This window comes from Thamnophis elegans, chromosome 17, assembly GCF_009769535.1.
Source record: "Thamnophis elegans isolate rThaEle1 chromosome 17, rThaEle1.pri, whole genome shotgun sequence".
Taxonomy (NCBI): Eukaryota; Metazoa; Chordata; class Lepidosauria; order Squamata; family Colubridae; genus Thamnophis; species Thamnophis elegans.
The window spans coordinates 10,758,250-10,779,542 of record NC_045557.1 but is presented as its reverse complement, the minus strand read 5'-3'; the positions used below and the strand labels follow the sequence as shown (position 1 = coordinate 10,779,542).

The window sequence follows — 21,293 nt, the reverse complement described above, 5'->3', positions numbered from 1 at the left end:
CTATCGCGGGGCTCGGCTCGACAGGGGAGGCGGGCCCGGAAGCGGCGCGGCTAGAGCGGCTCACCCGGCTTCGCCGCTGGCCGCTCTAGACCTGCGTGGCTCGTTGGCTGTCTGTCGGCCCAAGCGGCGCTGTTTGGCTTTTCCAAGCCCGGCGAAGGCTTCGGCGGGGCGGAGGATGGCGGAGGCCTCTTCGGCTGCCGCGACGGCCGCCGTCGCCCAGCACCGCTTCTTTTGCCACAGCTGCAAGGGCGAGGTCAGCCCCAAGCTGCCGGTGAGCCCCGGGATTCTCCCCCCCCGCCCGTTGCGGGAAAGACCTGGTGGGGGAGGGGTGACACGGGTTGGTGGGGGGAGGGGAGGGCTGGATCCCCCTTGTAAACGAGGGGAGGGGCGACGGGGCACCCCCCTCCCAGCGAATTCCCCCCCCTTAATCCCTCCCTGCTGCGCCCCAGGCCGGAGGGGGATTAATGGGTGGGTGGAGGGCACAAGCCTCGTTCCCCAACCTGGCGCCCCCCAAATTTGGGGGGTGGGATGCTGGAGGGTCCAAAGAATCCGAAGGCGGCGGCAGCAGCAGCTTGGAAAAGGCGAAGGGTTTTTTTTGGTAACAGAGCAAGAATAACAGGGTGGGAAGGGACCCTGGAGGTCACCTAGTCCGACCCCGCCTACTGAAGCAGGAGGCTCCAGGCAGGTAAGTCCTCGATTTACGACCAAAACGTCTGTTGCTGAGTGAGACCTGTCTTAAGCTGAGTTAGGCCCCGGCTTTCCTTGCCTTGTTTTGTGAAAGCGAATCGCCGCAGTTGGTCAGTTGGTAATAGACTAGAATAAGAATTAATTAGAATAAGAATTAGAATAGAACAGTGTTTCTCAACCTTGGCGACTTTAAGTCCTGTGGACTTCGACTCCCAGAATTCTGGGAGTCAAAGTCCACAGGACTTAAAGTCGCCAAGGTTGAGAAACACTGGAATAGAATAAGGAATAGAATAGAGACTAGAATAAGGAATAGAATAGAATAGGATTCAGAATAGAATAAGGAATAGAATAGAATGGAATAGAATAAGAGAAAAGAAGAATTGAATTGAATTTTTTATTGGCCAAGTGTGATTGGACACACAAGGAATTTGTCTTTGGTGCAGATGCTCTCAGTGGACATAAGGAGAATAAAATACATTCATCAAGAGTAAAAAGTTACAACACTTAGTGAGAGTCAAAGGTTAGTAATAAGCTATCAAATCGTACCAGGAAACAAATAAAACAATATAAATTGTAAAGATACAAGTCACATGGTTATAGTCCTAAGTGGGAAGAGACAGATACTAGGAAGGAAGAGAGGAAGAATAGGAATACAGTCTTAGTAGGTAATAATACTTAGTAGGTAAAACCCGGTCACTAAGTGAATCTCGCTTCCCCATTGACTTGGCTCAGTTGCAAAGGGGATCGCGTGACCCCCAGGACACTGCAACCGTCATAATAAATAGGAGCCCATTGCCAAGCATCTGAGTTTGGATCGCGGGACGATGTGGGGATGCGGCAAAAGTTGTGGAAAAGGCTCCTGAGTCACATTTTTTTCAGGGCTGCGTTGTGGCTTTGAACGATCATTAAGCGAACTGTAGTAAGCCGAGGACTACCTATAGCAGAGTTGGAAGGCACCTTAGAGGTCTTCTAGCCCAACCCGCTGTTGAAGCAGGGGACTCCAACCTTGGTAACTTTAAGACTTCAAGTCCCAGAATTCCTCAGCCAGAAAAGCTTGTGGACTTCAACTCCCAGAATTCCTCAGCCAGCAAAGCTTGCGGACTTCAACTCCCAGAATTCCTCAGCCAGCAAAGCTTGTGGACTTCAACTCCCAGAATTCCTCAGCCAGCAAAGCTTGTGGACTTCAACTCCCAGAATTCCTCAGCCAGCAAAGCTTGCAGACTTCAACTCCCAGAATTCCTCAGCCAGCAAAGCTTGTAGACTTCAACTCATAGAATTCCTCAGCCAGCAAAGCTTGTGGACTTCAAGTCCCAGAATTCCTCAGCCAGCAAAGCTTGCGGACTTCAACTCCCAGAATTCCTCAGCCAGCAAAGCTTGTGGACTTCAACTCCCAGAATTCCTCAGCCAGCAAAGCTTGTGGACTTCAACTCCCAGAATTCCTCAGCCAGCAAAGCTTGCGGACTTCAACTCCCAGAATTCCTCAGCCAGCAAAGCTTGCGGACTTCAACTCCTAGAATTCCTCAGCCAGCAAAGCTTGTGGACTTCAACTCCCAGAATTCCTTAGCCAACAAAGCTTGCGGACTTCAACTCCCAGAATTCCTCAGCCAGCAAAGCTTGTGGACTTCAACTCCCAGAATTCCTCAGCCAGCAAAGCTTGTGGACTTCAACTCCCAGAATTCCTCAGCCAGCAAAGCTTGCGGACTTCAACTCCCAGAATTCCTCAGCCAGCAAAGCTTGCGGACTTCAACTCCTAGAATTCCTCAGCCAGCAAAGCTTGTGGACTTCAACTCCCAGAATTCCTTAGCCAACAAAACTTGTGGACTTCAACTCCCAGTTTTGCTGGCTGAGGAATTCTGGGAGTTGAAGTCCACACGTCTTAAAAGTTGCCAAGGTTGGAGACCCCTGCTCTATAGCACCCTGGACCAACAGCTGTCCCATCTCTTGAAAAACCATTCTTGAAGTACGGTTGCAGGAATTGAGTATGGGATCTTCATCATCATCATCATTCTAACCATGGTCTATCCATGGCAGGATGAAGGCTTCTTCCACATATTTCCAACCAATAAAATCCTGAGCTTTCTTTGCCAATTGGGTCCACCATACTTGCTGAGTCTTCGATCCGTCTAGCTTTAGATCTCTTTCATGGACGCTTATTAATCCAGGGGGATCCATTCCACGACTGCCTTGGTCCCCCTGCCATCAGTTCTTCCTGGTATGGGACCACTCTGTTTCCATTTCAATTCTTTTACTCTCTTGATGGCATTGTATACTTTCATTTGTTTTGTAATCCATGTGTAGGTCTTTCTATCTTATCTAGTTTTTCGATGACTCATTGTGCCACTTACCAGTTTTTGTGTCGGTTCTGAGGTTAATGTCCACGTTTCACCAGCATATGTTAGAGCAGGTGGCACACACTGATCGAAACCTTTTCGGGCATGTTGTTAGTTGCAAAGTTGTGTCTGACCCATTGTGACCTCCTGGACCGCATTCCTCCAGGCCTTCCTGTCCTCTACCATCCTCTGGAGTCCATTGAAGTTCACGTCTGCTGCTTGGGTGACTCCATCCAGCCACCTCCTTCTCTGCCGTCCCCTTCTTCTTCTTTTGCCCTCCATCGTTCCCAGCATGAGGCTCTTCTCCAGGGAATCTTTCTTCCTTCTCATCAGGTGGCCAAAGTCTTTGAGTTTCCTCTTCAGGATCCGGCCTTCTAAAGAGCAGCCAGGGTTGATCTCCTCTAGGACTGACCGGTTGGATGGCCTTGCAGTCCAAGGGACTCAATGCAGGAGTCTTCTCCAGCCCCAGAGTTCAAAGGCCTCCATTCTTCAGCCTTCCTTGTGGTCCAACCTTCACAGCCATCCGTTGCAACTGGGGAAACCAGAGCCAAAGGCTTAACGAGAGGTGGTTCTTGAAAATTACCTTTAGCTTGGTGAATGCCTGTCAACCACCTTTAATCAATTTTCTTTATTATATCACCTTCCATTGAGATCCAAAAGAAGCACCAGGGTAGACATGATAGCAGTATTCCAGTATTTGAGGGGCTGCCCCAAAGAAGAGGGGGTCAGCCTCTTTTCCAAAGCACCAGGAGGCAAGACAAGAAGCAACGGATGGAAACTAATCAAGGAGGGAAGCAACCTGGAATTAAGGAGAAACTCCCTAACAGTGAGGACAATTAGCCAGTGGAACAGCTTGCCACCAGAAGTTGTGGGTGCGTCATCAGTGGAGGTTTTTAAGAAGAGACTGGACAGCTATTTTGTCTGCAATGGCACGAAATTAAAATCATGGGAGGCTGACAATGCAGCCCTATTATCAATGCAGGACTCTAATTTCAAAGCATCCCATTCAATTCTTGTCTAATCCAGTGTTTCTCAACCTTGGAAATCTTTAAGATGTGTGGACTTCAACTCTCAGAATTCCCCAGCCAGCTTAAAATTGCCAAGGTTGAGAAACAATGGCCTAGTCCATTGATGCCGAACTTTTTCGACTCTATAGGGCACTGCACACCAGAACAACTAGACACAATGACAGTTTTTCCCCGAATGCCATCACTCTGCTTAACAACTAATCCCCACAACACTGTCATATTATCTACTAAGGCTGTATTACTATTATTATTCTCTTCCTTCCTAGTATCTATCTCTTCCCACTTATGACTATAACCATGTTGTTTATATCTTTCAATTTATATTGTGTTTGTTTCTTTCCTAGTACAATTTGATTGCTTAATAGTAACCTTGACTGTCACTTAAGTGTTGTGTCTTTTTATTCTGGATGAATGTATATTATTCTCCTTATGTACACTGAGACAAATTCCTTTGTGTTTCCAATCACCACTTGGCCAATAAAGAATTCTATTTTCGGCGCCGAGGGCCAAAAAGGCTGCGTAAAAACATTGCACGATCGTCGGGGTCCACGCTCTGGAAAAGCCAAACTTCCCGGTTCTAGCGCACATGCGTTCCCAACAATCAGCTGGCCGGCGTGACTGTGCACACCAGTTTTTGGCACTGCTGCACTCATGGATAGCTGATCCTCGCGAGCGCATGCGCACCAGAAACCTGGAAGACAAACAGGCAAGGCCACGTGTGCCGAGCGACATGACTTCGTGTGTCACTTTGGGCTCACGTGCCATTGATTTGCCACCATGGAAATGTCTGCTTAGAATTCTCCCCGTTAGGCAGGATGTTTTAAAACAGTTCATTGGAACTTGCCTGTCCGTAGTACATAGGATTATCCCATGTCCCACATTCCGAGATGATAGAGAACAGGTCATTCCCAGGGCCCAAGCAGATAAGGTCTATGCCGGTTTAATCTGATGACCTAGTTCACTGGGTCAGCAACCTGTGGCTCTGGAGCTGCATGTGGGTTCTTTCATCCCTCTGCTGCGGCTCCCTGTCGCTCCAAATATGCACCACAACCGCCAATGTGCGGCACCCGGCTGAGCCGATGGATTCTACCTTGCTCTAAAACAGTGTTTCTCAACCTTGGCGACTTTAAGTCCTGGGGACTTCAACTCCCAGAATCTCCCAGCCAGCACAGCGGGCTGGGGAATTCTGCGAGTTGAAGTCCCCAGGACTTAAAGTCGCCAAGGTTGAGAAACACTGCTCTAAAATCTGTAACCTGCTTTGTTCTCCATGAAAGATACTCTTGGAAAAAGCAATGAACCAATAGTCTTCCTTTGCTGATTAAAACTTAAGCGGGATGGGTGATGTGTGGTTATTATGGGCTGAAATCTCATGGCCCCATTTCTTTCTTTCTTTCTTGCTTTCTTGCTTTCTTGCTTTCTTGCTTTCTTGCTTTCTTGCTTTCTTGCTTTCTTTCTTTCTTTCTTTCTTTCTTTCTCGGCAGGAATACACATGTCCCCGGTGTGAATCTGGATTTATTGAAGAAGTAACAGATGATTCCAGGTAATTTTCCTGACAAGCAACAACAAGATGCCCTTGTATAGATGTCCTCCTCTCTTCTTCTGAAGGGAGTTTGTCAACCTCAGCCAGTTTAAAACAATGTGCGATTCTGGCAGTTGAAATCCAGGCTACTGGTCCTCCTCAGCTTATGGCCACATTTCAGCCCAAACTTTTCGTTGCTGAGTGAAACACTTGCCCTGGTGAATGTCGTTTCATTTTATGACTTTGTGTGCCACGGTGGTTAAGTAGCAATAGCAATAGCAGTTAGACTTATATACCGCTTCATAGGGCTTTCAGCCCTCTCTAAGCGGTTTACAGAGTCAGCATATCGTCCCCAACGACAATCCGGGTCCTCATTTCACCCACCTCGGAAGGATGGAAGGCTGAGTCAGCCCTGAGCCGGTGAGATTTGAACAGCCGAACTGCAGAACTGCAGTCAGCTGAAGTAGCCTGCAGTGCTGCATTTAACCACTGCGCCACTGCAGTTGTTTAGTTAGTCACGCGGTTGTTCAGTGAATCTGATATCCCCGTAGACTTTGCTCGGGCAGGAACCTGCGCAGATCGGGGAAAGGCCCCACTCCCCTCACATACGTGGCAGAGGCCCGAAGACTAACTGGGTGACGGGAGGTGCGCGGGCATGCAGGGTGGAGGTGGGCAACAGCTGGCGTACCCACAAAGGGGGCTCTGTGTGCAACCTGTGACATGCGTGCCATAGTTTTGCCATCGTGGTCCTATCAGGTCGGAATGGGAGAACTCACTGCAGGGACAATTCAATTTAATTATTTAAATAGTTAAAACGTTATTTTATTATTATTTTTAGCTTTTTTATTATTATTTTACAAACATACAAAATACACACACACACACACACAAACAAACAAAACTTAGACGTACACTACACTTACACAATACAGTACGAACAGGAACTTCCTGTTCTTTCTAATAGCAATTACAAATTAACTTCATTTATTCTGGATTCTTTCCTCCATCCACCTATACCATTTATCCCATATCTGGTAATATTCTCTCTCTTCTTTTCCCTGAATTTCTTTTGTTAATTTGTCCATTTCGGCACAGTCTATAACCTTTCTTATTATTTCATCTTCGCTTGGTATTAATTTATTTTTCCATTTCTGAGCGAAGGCAATCCTCGCCACCATAATTATGTGTAAAATCAAATACTGGATTTCTTTTTTATATTTCGCAATCATTAAAAGAGAGCCGAGGTGGCGCAGTGGTTAGAGTGCAGCACTTCAGGCTACTTCGGCTGACTGCAGTTCAGCTGTTCAAATCTCACCGGCTCAGGGTTGACTCAGCCTTCCATTCTTCTGAGGTGGGTAAAATGAGGACCCAGATTGTTGGGGGCGATATGCTGACTCTGTAAACCGCTTAGGGAGGGCTGAAAGCCCTATGAAGCGGTATATAAGTCTAACTGCTATTGCTATTATTCCTAGTAGAAAAACTTCTGGTTTCCATCTATTTTGACTCCTGTTAGTGGCTCTAGCCAATTTTTAATCCTTTTCCAAAATGTTATTTTAATTTTTGTCATTCACCTTTCATTCTGTCCCTCCTTGGGAATCCTTCCTTTCATGATTCCATTCCACCATTTCTACAATATTAGTTTGTTGTGGCCCTGCAGGAGCCGTTGGCCACCAGGTGGCGGCAGAACATTGGATCAGAGGGAGTGTTCAGGGAAACACTTGGGAGTTGTTGCAGGATGCACCCCGTCGAAGGGTTACTCGAGGGAAGTAACAACTGAGTACTTACAGGAGATGATTGCGAGCAGCTGTTGCTCATTGGGATCCTCTCCTGAGTATAAAGAGACTGCTGGTGCCACGCCCTGGTTGCAGAAGTCAACCCGTTCCTGTTCTAGTGTTTGTTCTTGTTCGAGTTCACACATCGAGAGAAGCTAACTTGGATAAGTGGCTTGCAGTGTTTTGTGAGTTATAGGACTTTTGCCAGAGCTATTATCTTTGTTTATTTGGGCTTGCAGCCAACAAGAGCTTGGACTGATTAAAAGAAACCTTTTGAGTTACGTGGCTTTTGGCTTTCGTTCTTGGACGGAGAAGGGGGGATCAGAACATTAGTCTAACTCTTGTCCCATGGCAAGGTATTCTAGACCCCTAAGAGTTCGTTCCCTGGTAAGTTGGTGACCAGGGAAGTGGGAATTTCTGGGAGTGAAAGCCCACACATTTTAAAAGTCCCCAAAGTTGGGAATCCCTGTTCTTTTTAAAGTCCTGGCGTCCTCCTGCAACCTTTTTTTTTTTCCCCTCTCTCTCTAGTTTTTTAGAAGGCAACAGCAGTGGCAACGACGAAAGTCCTTCCACCCCATTTGCAGAGGTGAGTTTACCTGTTCTTTTTTTTTCTCTTCAGCTTTCTACAGCTGTGTCGGGGAGGGGTCCTTCCCTGTCCATTCCCACCCTTGAACAACATTGATCTGGTTTGGTGTGTGGCTCTTTTGAGGTGACGTAGATTTCTGGGGGAAACCCTAGTTTGAAAAAGACAGGGGTGCGAAAAAGAAGCCATTGGACATTTGAGGAAGTGTAACTCTTAATGTGATGCTTAAAACTAGATAAAGCTTTGGGTCATTTTCCTTATTAATCAGTCAATAAATACAGATAATGCTCAGGATATGAGCCAGCCGTGTGCAGCAGCTGCCAAAAAAGCCAACACAGTTCTAGGCTGCATAAACAGGGATAGAATCAAGAGCATGTGAAGTGTTGATACCACTTTATAAGGCCTTGGTAAGGCCACACTTGGAATACTGCATCCAGTTTTGGCCGCCGCAGCACTGCAAACTTTGACATCTATATATATAAAAGCAAAATAGATAGAACAGAATAGACTAGAATACAGAATTGGGTAGAATAGAATTAGAATAGAATAGAATAGAATAGAATAGAAAAAATAGAATGGAACAGAATAGTATAGAATACAGAATTGGGTAGGATAGAAAAAGAATAGAATAGAATAGAAAAAATAGAATGGAACAGAATAGTATAGACTACAGAATTGGATAGAATAGAATTAGAATAGAATTAGAATAGAATTAGAATAGAATTAGAATAGAATTAGAATAGAATTAGAATAGAATTAGAATAGAATAGAATGTAAAATATAGAATAGAGTAGAATAGAATAGAATGTAAAAAGTAGAATAGAATAATACAGAATAGAATATAGAGTAGAACAGAAGAGAATAGAGTAAAATATAGAACAGAATAGAATGTAAAAAGTAGAATAGAATAATATAGGATAGAATAGAAGTATAGAATATAGAGTAGAATAGAATAGGGGAATAAAATATAGAATAGAAAGTAAAATATAGAATAGAAAGTAAAATACAGAATAGAATAATCACTTATTGTCACGTTGTACAACAATTGGCGTACATTAAAATGAAATTTTGTTGCCTCCAGCTCGCAAAGGGTTAACCACCTCCAATATATGCTACATAACCACGGCAGAAGAAAGAAATACCAAATTATGCCCATGCCCACCTAGATGATAGTTACATTATAATTAGCGGCCTGAGCTCCCCCAGCCACTTTGGTTTGAACCTTATCATTAGTCCTGGCTGTTTCTCCTGCTGTGCCTTGGCATTGCCTGTGTGGCCACGCAGATCCTTCAATTGTGAAATTCAATTTGGAATCTTGTCATTTAAATATCTCTTCTATCCTTTCGGATGGATCCGGAAGGCCCGCTGAGCGTTCACACTTGTGGAGATGGCTGGTGCCAAGGCCAGCTAGGTCGTTAGTTAGTTAGTTAGCAGTTAGACTTATATACCGCTTCATAGGGCTTTCAGCCCTCTCTAAGCGGTTTACAGAGTCAGCATATTGCCCCCAACAACAATCCGGGTCCTCATTTTACCCACCTCGGAAGGATAGAAGGCTGAGTCAACGCTGAGCCGGTGAGATTTGAACAGCCGAACTGCAGAACTGCAGTCAGCTGAAGTAGCCTGCAGTGCTGCATTTAACCACTGCGCCACCTCGTCGTGCGAGTGGCCGAATGTCACCTTACGGGGTTTTTTAGGGGGAACCCCAGTGGGTCAAAGGATGAAGATGCCTCCTCCTCCTCCCTTCGGCCTTCAAATCAACCACGGGCCCCAGCAAACATGTCCGTGGCTTTGGTGACCACCTGAGTTGGATTGCAGACAGTCCTTGACTTACGACCACGCTGGCGCTTGAAATTTCTGCTCTATCTAGAAATTCTGAATAAGCATACTGAAATAATTATGTCTTGATCCCTTTGGGAGTTCTGGCTCAGAGCAATTCAGATGTTTGGATCTGTAGGCAGTCCTTTTAAAAATAAAGCTATTTCCCCCCACCTCCATCCGTTGATTCTGAATTTAGCCCTTGGACTCAGCGTGTCAAGCCACGTCACCCTTGACCTCAAGCCACTGCTTTGCCTGAGCTCATCTTTCATTTCAACTCAACTGGTTCAGTCGCGTTGCTTAATGTCGTCTTGGTCACAAAAGGGGGAAACTCCCTGGCCTATCTTAGGCGAGGCTGATACGGATACAGATGATCAAAGTTGGAAGGGACCTTGTAGGTCATCTAGTCCAACCCCCCAGCCCAAGCAGGAGACCCTACACCATTTCTGACAGATGGCAGTCCACTCTCTTCTTGAAAGCCTCCAGGGATGAAGCTCCCACAACTTCCGAAGGCAACTTCTTTTCCATGGGTTGATTGTTCTCATTGTCAGAAAAGTTTTCCTTATTTCTAGGTTGAATCTCTCCTTGGTCAGTTTCCATCCATTCTTCCTTCTCTGGCCTTCGGGTGCTTTGGAAAACAGCTTGAACCCACTTCCTCCTCTCTGTGGCAGTCCCTCAGATATTGGAAGTTGCTCTCATATCTCCCCTGGTTCTTCTCTTCCCTCGACTAGCCAGGCCCAGTTCCTGCAACTGTTCATCATCTGTTTGAGCCGCAAGGCCTTTGATCATCTTAGATAGATTCAGATTAACAGAGTTGGAAGGCACCTTGTATGTCATCTAGTCCAACCCCCCCCCCCCCCCGCTTGAGCAGGACACCCTACACCATTTCTGACAGATGGCAGTCCATTCACATGGTTGGGCTTTGGAAGGGCTCCAGAACTGTATCTTCCTTCTGCTTATGGAACTCTTCTGGCTTTAGAGTCAGGGTGAGTCAATCAGAATAGAGCTGGAAGGGACCTCAGAGGTCTTCCAGTCCAACCCCTGCTCAAGCAGAAGACCCTCTACCGTTCCAGACAAGTGGCTATCCAACCTCTAGAATTCACCATAATGCAGTCAAAGGTAACTAGTGTTTTAGACTTTAAGCAAGCTAACTTCAACAAACTAAGACAGTGTTTCTCAACCTTGGCAACTTGAAGATGTCCGGACTTCAACTCCCAGAATTCCCCAGCGAATGCTGGCTGGGGAATTCTGGGAGTTGAAGTCCGGACATCTTCAAGTTGCCAAGGTTGAGAAACATTGCGCTAAGAGATTGACTAGGAAGGATTCCATGGGTGGGATAGTCTGAAAAACAAGCTTATAAAAGCCCAAACAAAAACAATACCACAGAAAAAGAAAAACAAGAGACTCCAGAGCAGACCAGCATGACTACACAAAGAGCTCATTGCCAAGTTAAGGCACCAACAGGACAAGTACAGATAGTCCTTACGACCACGACAACACACTTACATTGTTAAGTGAGAAATTCGTTAAGTGAATTCAGCTCCGTTTTGCGACTTTCCTGGCCACATTTCTTAAGTGAATCCCTGCAGTTGATAAGTTAGTCACTCGATTGTTAATTGAATCTTGCTCCCCCATTGACTTGGTTCGTCAGAAGGTCGCAAAAGGGCATCACGTGACACCCCCCCCCCCCCCCGGAAGACAGCCATGGTCATAAATACGAGTCCGTTGTCAAGAGTCTGAATTTTGATCATATGAGGATGCTGCTGTGAGAAATGGTCATAAGTCACTTTTTTCAGTTCCATTGTAACTTTGGACGGTCACTAAGCGAACTGTTGAGGATTACCGGTATAAAAATTTGCTTTCTGGTAAAGAAAATCCTGCTTTTCCCCTCAGGTGGAATTTTCATTATGCCTCTAAGCCGGTTCTGACTCTTTCCCTAAACTTTCCATCTCTCTCCCTCAGTTCTGGGACCAGCTGGATCGTTCCATGGTCTTCCCATTCCTAAGCAGCTCTCTGGACCACAATGGCCGGGACAACGAGAGGGGCCACCAAGCCCATGCAGATCTTTGGGGACCAAGCCGACCCCCGCGACTGCCTATGGCCCGGCGGTATCGGCCCCGCCTCAGCACACGGCCCGATCGGTCACCGGCCATTGAAGGGTAAGAACCGAAGGGGCGAGTCCAGCTCTCCGTGCGGAAGAGAGAGAGACGGCTGTCCAGCTGGTCAGAGAAGGGGGTGGGGGGCGTTATTTCCCTGAGCGAAGGAAAAACAAGGATAGCCTCAAAACCAGTAGAGGGAGTCCTCAACGGCCGTCTATTGAGGCCAACGTTTCTGTTGCTAAGTGAAACAATTGTGAAGGGAATTTTGCACCCGTTTGACAACTTTTCTCGCCATGTTTGCTTAGTGAATCTTTGCCATTGTTGAATTAGTAACAAGGTTGTTAAGTGAATCTGGCTTCCCCACTGACTTTGCTTCCCAGAAGGTCTGTGTTAGAATGAACTAGCCGATAACTCGGAGTTGCCCCGGTATTTATTTATAGGGGGGAAATATCCTGACCAAACGTCATTTCTAATGTTGGATTTTTCCTCTTACCACAGGGAGCCCCCTTGTGGAGTACTGTGAGTTACCATGGCACCTCCACTGTGCTGTACAGTAGAAGCCATTTTAAGGCAGTACAGTAGAAGCCGTTTTAAGGCACAACAGGGTGTATCTTAACTGAACACACACCGAGGGGAGTTAGGGGTGTCTTATCTCCACATATTTGTCTCCAGAGAGTCAGTCATCTGTGTACTAAGTTTGGTTGAAATTGCTCCAGGCGTTCCAGAGTTATGCTGGAACATGCACACACACACACACACACACACACGAACAGCTGTTTATATAGAAGATAGAAGAGCTGGATGGAAGGGACCTTGGAGTTTTTTCTAGTCCAGCCCTCCTGCTCAAGCAAAAGCCCACAAAAAAGGATCATGTGACCCTGGGGACACTGCAACCGTCATAAATGTGAACCAGTTGCCAAGTATCTGAATTTTCATCACCTAATCATGGGGATGCTGCAAAGGTCATAATTGTGAGAAATGGTCCCAAGCAGTGGTGGGTTTCAAAAATTGTTGGAACCTACTCTGTGGGTGTGGCCTCCTTTGTGGGAGTGGCTTGCCACCCATGTGACCGGATATGAAATTATGAATTAGTACTTAGGTCGGTCCAAGTAGCTGTTCAGAAACTCTGGCATTGAAGCATGCAAGTCTTAAAGCTGTCAAGTTACAAGATCCTTGCCAGTGGTGGGTTTCAAAAAAATTTGGAAGCTCTTCTGTAGCTGTGGCCTGCTTTCCGGGTCCACTGGTGGAACCTCTTCTAACCGGTTCGGTAGATTTGACGAACCGGTTCTACCGAATAGGTGCAAACTGGTAGGGACCCACCTCTGGTCCCAAGTCACTTTTTCTCTGCTATTTTGACTTTGTAACTGTTGTAGTTTTCATTGCGATCCTACGTGGGCTCTGACAGCCAGCTCCGCATTGTGTATCCAATATTTGTCATTTTGGTCTTTGTCAAAGGGTGTGTGTGTGTGTGTGTGTGTGGCGCTTCTTGCGTGGCATAAGGTGAACTTGTTTGGTTGCCAGAAAACCATCTTGTGGTGTTAACAGATTGGGCTTCCTCTCGGCCAGGTGGCAACTTCCGTGAGTACAGCTGCTCCTCTCTTACCTGTGACTTTTTTATCTGTTGTTCCCACCTGACAAACCATCACACATACTCCGGAGCAGAATAATCCAGCAGATCTTCGCCGGCTTCTTTGCAAATTCAGCCGTTCCTGGATCGCCTCCTCCGTCTTTCTCCTGGTGAGTGGCGTCCACTCTTGGCGACAATTGTGTTGCCCTCAAGGGCTTGGATTCAGGGGTGTGGGGAACATGTGAAGTTGGGGTTGTCCTGGGACCTTTTCAAGACGCTTCTCAGGTCTGACCCCGGGAAGGGAGGGCTGGGAGCTTCAAGAGGGAAGATGGTTTGAAGCTCAGGCAGGCAATTTCCCTCCTCTTCGTCTCCGGGTTTTTGATCCTGCTCTCGGCTTGTCTTTGCGGAATGGGAGGACAACTCGCCATGGCCAACTCACCCCACAGGATAACTCGCTGCGAGACAATTCAACAATTCAATTATTTAAAATAATTTTTAAAAAAACATTTTAATTTTCGTCCTTCACATTTCATTTTGTCCCTGGAATGGTGCGGTGGCCTAAAGGTAGAGCTGTCACCTCAGGAGGCTGTGAGCTTGATCCTAGGTAGAGGCAGATATTTCTCTTTCTGGGCACAATGAGAATATATCTACCAAACAGAACTCCGTGCTGGCAACAGGAAGGGCATCTGGCCATTAAAACACTCTGCTAGCTCCATTCAGTTGCCCAGACTCCACCCTGCCAGGGATTATGGGATTGTTAAGCGATGATGATGATGATGATTAGTGCCTTTTCCCTGGAGTGTTGCGGTGGCCTAGAGGTGGAGCTCTCGCCTCACAATCAGGAGGCTGTGAGTTCAATCCTAGGTAGAGGCATATACTGTATTTCTCTCTCTGGCCACAATGAGAATATAACTACTGAACAAAACTCCGCATTGGTGACAGGATGGGCATCCGGCCAGTAAAACACTCTGCTAGCTCCATTCAGTTGACCCACACTCCACCCCGCAAGGGATTATGGGGTTGTTAAATGATGATTTCCTTTTTGTCCCTCCTTCGGCATCCTTTCATGGTTCTGCTCACTATTTCCTTGACATTAGTGTGACTCTTGTCCCACAGCGAGTTGTCCTGTGATGAGTTGGCTGCATAGCCGTAGACCCGGAACGGCGGGCTGGAAGCTTGTTGAGGGAAGATGGCTTGAATCTCAGCCAGGCACTTCCCTTCCTCTCCATCTCCGGGTCTTTGGTCCTTCTCCGGGCCTGGCTTTGAACTGGACAACCTCCCCTATTTCACAGCTCCCGCATCCTGGTTATCCTTGGAGGATTGTGCTGACCATTGCAGCTGAACCCCTTCCCCCTGGGACCCGGAACTACTTATCCTATCCTGTTTCCCCCAAAATAAGACCTCCCCGGATAATAAGCTCAATCGGGCTTTTGAGTGCATGCGCTAAAATAAGCCCTATCCGAAAATATGGCAACACAGCAGCAGCCACGAGGTGACCACGCTCGCCGCCACCTGCACCCCAAATATAATAAGGCCTCCCCGAAAAGAAGGCCAAAGTTTTGTTTCGGGGATCAAAAGAAAACAAGACCCTATTTTCAGGGAAACACGGTAGTGTCTTTTTCTTATTAGGAGTTGCAGAAAACCTGGGGGGGGGGGGCAGCCAAGAGGGCTGGAAGTCCTTGTCCACCATGTGGGACTTGTAAGCTAAGGGGTGGGGAAAGCAGCTCTTTTCCCCCAGGCCTCCCCCCGTTGAGCTCCCTTTTCTTTCCCTCCCTCCAGGGGAGGCATGCAGGGCAGGCTGCATTCTAGCTTTGGGGACTACGCGTGGGACCAGAGCGGCCTCGATGCTGTCTTGACCCAGGTAAAGGCACCGGCCAGCGGGCCCCGGGCGAGGCTGCCCTTCTCCTCCGGCAGGGACACCTGTGGGGCAATGCTGGGCCTTCTCTTCCCTTGTGGCAGTCTCCCTTTGCTTGTCCACCATCGCCTCACCCGGTCCCGTCTCTCTTGCTGGCCATTGCAGCAAAAGGGAATGAACCTGCGTCATTTGGAGCTCAGCGTTCAAAGGAGACTCACTGTTCTGACCAAGGCTTCCCAAGAGCCTGAAGCCAACTCCTGGTTTTCCTGGCAAAAAACCCTTTTATTAATTGACTGTGAATTCTGCTCATTTGCATCCAGCAAAGTCTTTCAAGGGAGGATTTACGGTCACAGACCTTATCTGGCTTGGAGAGCTGCCAGGCCGATCTCTGCAAAACTTGGCATGGAGTCTTGGAGAATGACGGACCTAATTGTCTCTCCTGCAAACTCCACTCCCCTTCTGCTTCTCTTTTATTTCCTCTGGGAGGGGCCATTCATCATCCACCTGTGGCCTTCCTCCCAAGTCAACCTCTGTTCTTTAGCTGTTCCCTTCGTGTCTGACCACTCTGTGCATGCGCACACTAGGAACAGGCTCCAGCTGTTCTTCCGCTGCACTGATGTGTTCCGAAGGCAGCTGATAACTGTCAGATGGCCTTGGCCCCCTCTCTGCCTCCGACACAGAGCCCCCCCCTCAAAGCCTTATGTTTATTTCTAATTTGGTATGATATACAAACTCATTTATTTGGGCTTAGTGTTATATGACAATCAAACCACTGGTTGTTTAACTAACTGAAACCATTCTGGTTTAACGTTGCCCTTTAAGGCAATCTGTTGTCGCTGCAGGCTTTTTAAGATCAGATCTTAAAAGGATGGCTACCAGTCAAATTCCCCTGCAATACAGGTAGTCCTCAACCTACGACCTCAATTGAGCCCATAATTGAGAAATCAATTATCAATAAGTGAGAAATCGGTTAAGTGGGTTTTGCCCTGTTTTACAATGTCGCTTGCCACGTTTGCTAAGTGAATAGCTGCGGTTCTTAAATTAGTTACACCATTGTTAAGTGAATCTGGTTTCCCCTTTGTCAGGTCACATAAGGGGATCAGGGTGCCCCCCCCCCAAGGACACTGGAGCCATCACAAATGTGAGCCAGTTGTCAAGCATCTGAATGTTAAACGTGGCCTTGGCGATGCTGCAGTGTGAGAAATGGTCACAAGTCACTATTTCGGCCCTGTCGTAACTTCGAACGTTCACTAAGTGGACTGTGGTAAGTCGAGGACTACCTGTACAATTTTGATCTGCTGGGAGCAATGTTGAGGGGACGTTGGTTCAACCAGAACTAGAGTCTTTGTCTGGTTAACGTCCTGGAAGAACTGTGTAGGCCCTCTTAGGATTTTGAGCAATGTGCTACAGTAGAGTCCTACTTGATTGTTGAGAACCAAAGATCTGGAAGCTTCTGGACCAAAGATGCTTTTTGTTTTCAAGAGGCAACTGGACTTTCTGTTTTTTTTTCTTTTGAAGATGTTTTGCTTCTCATCCAAGGAGCTTCTTCAGCTCTGACTGGATGGTGGGCAAGGATATATATTCCTTGCAGACAGCTGGTCATTTGCATCCTTTTAGAGGGTCGTTGAGGCCACTTGGAGATTTATTTGTGTCTTCTTTAAAAGCGTTTTGCTTCTCATCCAAGAAGCTTCTTCAGCTCTGACTGGATGGTGGGGAAGGGAAGGATTGATCCTCCTTGCAGGCAGCTGGTCATTTGCATCCTTTTAGAGGGTCGTTGAAGCCACTTGGAGATTTATTTGTGTCTTCTTTAAAGATGTTTTACTTCTCATCCAAGAAGCTTCTTCAGCTCTGACTGGATGGTGGGGAAGGGAAGGATTGATCCTCCTTGCAGGCAGCTGGTCATTTGCATCCTTTTAGAGGGTCGTTGAAGCCACTTGGAGATTTATTTGTGTCTTCTTTAAAGATGTTTTACTTCTCATCCAAGAAGCTTCTTCAGCTCTGACTGGATGGTGGGGAAGGGAAGGATTGATCCTCCTTGCAGGCAGCTGGTCATTTGCATCCTTTTAGAGGGTCGTTGAAGCCACTTGGAGATTTATTTGTGTCTTCTTTAAAAGCATTTTGCTTCTCATCCAAGAAGCTTCTTCAGCTCTGACTGGATGGTGGGGAAGGGAAGGATTTATATTCCTTGCAGACAGCTGGTCATTTGCATCCTTTTAGAGGGTCGTTGAGGCCACTTGGAGATTTATTTGTGTCTTCTTTAAAGATGTTTTACTTCTCATCCAAGAAGCTTCTTCAGCGCTGACCGGATGGTAGGGAAGGGAAGGATTGATCCTCCTTGCAGACAGTTGGTCATTTGCATTCTTTGAGAAGGTCATTGAGGCCACTTGGAGGTTTATCAGTGTCCTCAGGGTCACCAAGTGGTGCAAATGGGTGTGGAAGGACCCATTTATCTGAGGACACAAATAAACCTCCAAGTGGCCTCAAAGGCTCTCTAAAAGGATGCAAATGACCAGCTGTCTGCAAGGAGGATAAATCCTTCCCTTCCCCACCATCCAGTCAGAGCTGAAGAAGCTTCTTGGATGAGAAGCCAAACGTCTTCAAAGAAAAACCAGAAAGTCCAGTTGCCTCTTGAAAACAAAAAGCACCTTTGGGACAACTATGACCTGGGTGACTTGAGACTCTCCATAGACCTCCTGCCTTCTGAAGGAAGGTGCATTTTTTCAAAGCTTTGGGCAAGTGCCTGATTCCCCTGCAGCTTGCCTGGGAGGAGCCCTCCACCAGCTCTCCCCAGCACCCACAGCCTTAAGGCCTCTTCTCTTGCGTAACCACCACCTCCTCTCTTGCAGCTTATGGGACACTTGGAAAATACAGGGCCTCCCCCAGCTGAGAAGGAGAAAATCTCCTCCCTCCCAACAGTGACCGTCACTCAGGAACAAGTGGGTAAGTTTTCGACACTTTCGGGGGGCTTCTCCAAAGCCAGTTTGACAAGGCTTTCCTTTTCTTTCCCTTTTTCCTTTGCTTCCCTTCCCTTCCCTTTTCCTTCCCGCCCCTTTCCTTTCCCTTTTCCTTTCCCTTTTCCTTTCCCTTTTCCTTTCCTCTTTTCCTTCCCTTCCCTTCCCCCTTTTCCTTTCCTTCCCTTTCCTTTCCCCTTCCCTCTCTTTCTCTCTCTCTTTCTTTTCTTTCTATCGCATGCAATACACACATATGCAATAGCAATAGCAGTTAGACTTATATACCGCTTCATAGGGCTTTCAGCCCTCTCTAAGCGGTTTACAGAGTCAGCATATCGCCCCCACAGTCTGGGTCCTCATTTCACCCACCTCGGAAGGATGGAAGGCTGAGTCAACCCTGAGCCAGTGAGATTAGAACAGCCGAACTGCAGATAACAGTCAGCTGAAATGGCCTGCAGTACTGCACCCTAACCACTGCGCCACCTGGGCTATTTTCTATTTTCTGGGAGGATGTCTTGAGCAGGGAGATCAAACTCGATTTCCTTGAGGGCTGCATCAGGGTTGTGTTTGTCCCCAGGGTGAGTGTGGCCAGGATGAGTGTGGCCAGTTCAACGTCACTAGGGGGCGCCTGTGGTGGCCCGAGCACTCTGCCAGCGAAAACAAGTTCCCGGGATCCATTTTTGGCCGCGACTGTCTCCTGCAGCCCTCTGCCAGCGAAAACGGAGCTCGGGAGCAACCTGCAGGCCGGATCCAGCCCCGAGGCCTTGAGTTTGACACCCCTGGTCTTAAGGGCAACTCCAAGGCTGTGTTTCAAAGGAAGTGGGCGCTCAGGACCCCTTTGAGGATAAGCAGCTCCACCCAACCCCGCCCTCCCGCCCCCCATTGCAGATTGCTAAACTTTATCCCATATCTTTTTTCTCTTGGGATGCTTTTCTTTCTCTTGCTTTTCCCGCGAGTGGCAACCCCAACGCCATATCGTTTCCCCACTTCCCACCATCCCTCGCTTTTGGCTTCCTGAGCCTGGGAGAAACTCCTGGCCGCTGGCACTAACGTTTCACCCTCCCGCAGATACAGGTTTGGAGTGCCCTGTGTGCAAAGAAGACTACACCGTGGCGGAGCAGGTCCGGCAACTTCCGTGCAATCACTATTTCCACAGCAGCTGCATTGTGCCATGGCTGGAACTGGTGAGTCTCTGCTCGGGCAGATGGGATTGGGAGGGGTGTGTGTGGGCATTAATCCTGGCTCTGGGACAGGAAATCTGAGGTGCCACCACAGCAAGTAGCACTAGCACTTACACTTCTATCCCGCTTCACAGTGCTTTACAGCCCTCTCTAAGCGGTTTCCAGAGTCAGCCCATTGCCCCCAACAATCTGGGTCCTCATTTGACCCACCTCAGAAGGACGGAAGGCTGAGTCAACCTGGAGCTGGTCAGGATCGAACTGCTGGCAGTCAACACAGTTAATCTGCAATACAGTATTCTAACCACTGGGTCACCATGCCTGTCTTCCTTCCTTCCCTCCTTCCCTCCCTCCCTCCCTCCCTCCTTTCCTTTCCTTTCCTTGCTTCCTTCTCTCTTTCCTTCCTTTTTCTTTCTTTCACAAACAATAGCTCTTACATTTATATAACGCTTCACAATGCTTTTCAGCCCTCTCTAAGTGGTTTACAGAGTCAGCCTCTTGCCCCCAACAATCTGGGTCTTCATTTTACCCACCTCAGAAGGACGGAAGGCTGAGTCAACCTTGAGCTGTTCAGCATTGAACTATTGGCAGTGGGCAGAGTTAGCTTGCAGTACTAATGATAGGAAAGGGAAGGGGGAAATAGCCCTTAAACTTACATACTGCTTTACAGTGCTTTTCAGCCCTCTCTAAGCGTTTGACAGAGTCGTCCTCTTGCCCCCAACAATCTGGGTCCTCATTTTACTGACCTTGGAAGGACGGAAGGCTGAGTCAACCATGAGCCTGGTGAGGTTCAATCTTGCCAAATTGCAGGCAGCAGAAGCAGCCTGCAGTACCGCCCTCTAACCACTGCGCCACCGTGGCTCTGTATCTGAACCACTAGAAGCCACAAAAAGACAGCATTCCTCCCTCCAGTCGCTCACACGCGTGCTTTTTTCCCCTCCTTTCTCCTTCGTCAGCACGACACGTGTCCCGTCTGCCGGAAGAGCCTGAACGGGGAGGATTCCGCTCAGCGGGCCCCAACCACAGAGGCCTCCACGAGCAACTCCTTTAGCAGCCCAAGCCACCTGCATGACCGATGGACTTTCTGAAGGCTTCCCCAAGGGCCGCTGGGAGAGAGAGAAAGAGAAAGAAGGGCAAGCAACGGAGCCTGTCGCCTTCTTGGCTACGGATGTAAATTGTACGATAACTCAGCCACACCAAGCGAGAAGAGGGAAAGCGGGGCCCGAGTGGCCCTTCAACACCCCCCCTCCCCATCGAAGCTTGCGCCTCCCCCCCCTTCTGAAAAAAAACGGTCACCGAGGAAACACCTCTTGAACTTTTCAGGTCTGAAGAGGCCACGTTTAGTGGTTGCAGGGTGGGAGTGGTGTATATTAAAGCTTATGGACTTTCCCCCCCTCTGATATCTGTACTGATTGCTGGCTGGCTGGCTGGCCGTCCACATAACGTCCTTTCCTGGACATGGAAAGGGAACACAAACCTCGGGAAAGAGCCTGAAGGCCTGGCGTGCTTTAAAACGTGGCGTGGCTGGAAGGGGCTGGGTGGGGCTCCCTCTACGTTTGGCCAATGGTGTCTTGGGTTCAGAAGGGGGAGAAGGGAAGGGGAGCCCCCCACCCTTCCACCCACCCCTTCCCTCACTCCAGGTTTCTGTGGAAGCACACAGGCCAGGCTTCTCCACGCGAGGAAAGTGTCCCTCTGACTGGATTCCTTTCCTTGGACTGAAATATCCACTGGTCCAGTTTGCCCCTTGTGGTCAAACGGACTCCATTTGTCTTTCACACCAGAAATGATTTTGCCACGTATTCCTCAATATCGAGAACGCAAATACCATTACTTAAAATATCAAGAAGAATGGCTTGTCTCTTTTTGTTTCTTTTTGTCCTCCCCTTCTCTTCCAACTTTCATGCACCGC

General features: G+C 47.9%; 1 protein-coding gene across 1 annotated transcript; it reads left to right on the top strand.

Annotated features, from left to right (window-relative positions):
- The first annotated feature begins 50 nt into the window (after window positions 1-50).
- On the top strand, window positions 51-21,233 carry RNF115 (ring finger protein 115). The gene is made up of 9 exons (XM_032234212.1): window positions 51-271; window positions 5,527-5,585; window positions 7,865-7,922; window positions 11,697-11,893; window positions 13,496-13,570; window positions 15,180-15,261; window positions 18,102-18,195; window positions 19,275-19,390; window positions 20,341-21,233. The coding sequence occupies exons 1-9, from the start codon at window positions 176-178 to the stop codon at window positions 20,470-20,472; spliced, it is 909 nt and encodes a 302-aa protein (XP_032090103.1). The 5' UTR covers window positions 51-175; the 3' UTR covers window positions 20,473-21,233.
- Window positions 21,234-21,293: the final 60 nt, after the last annotated feature.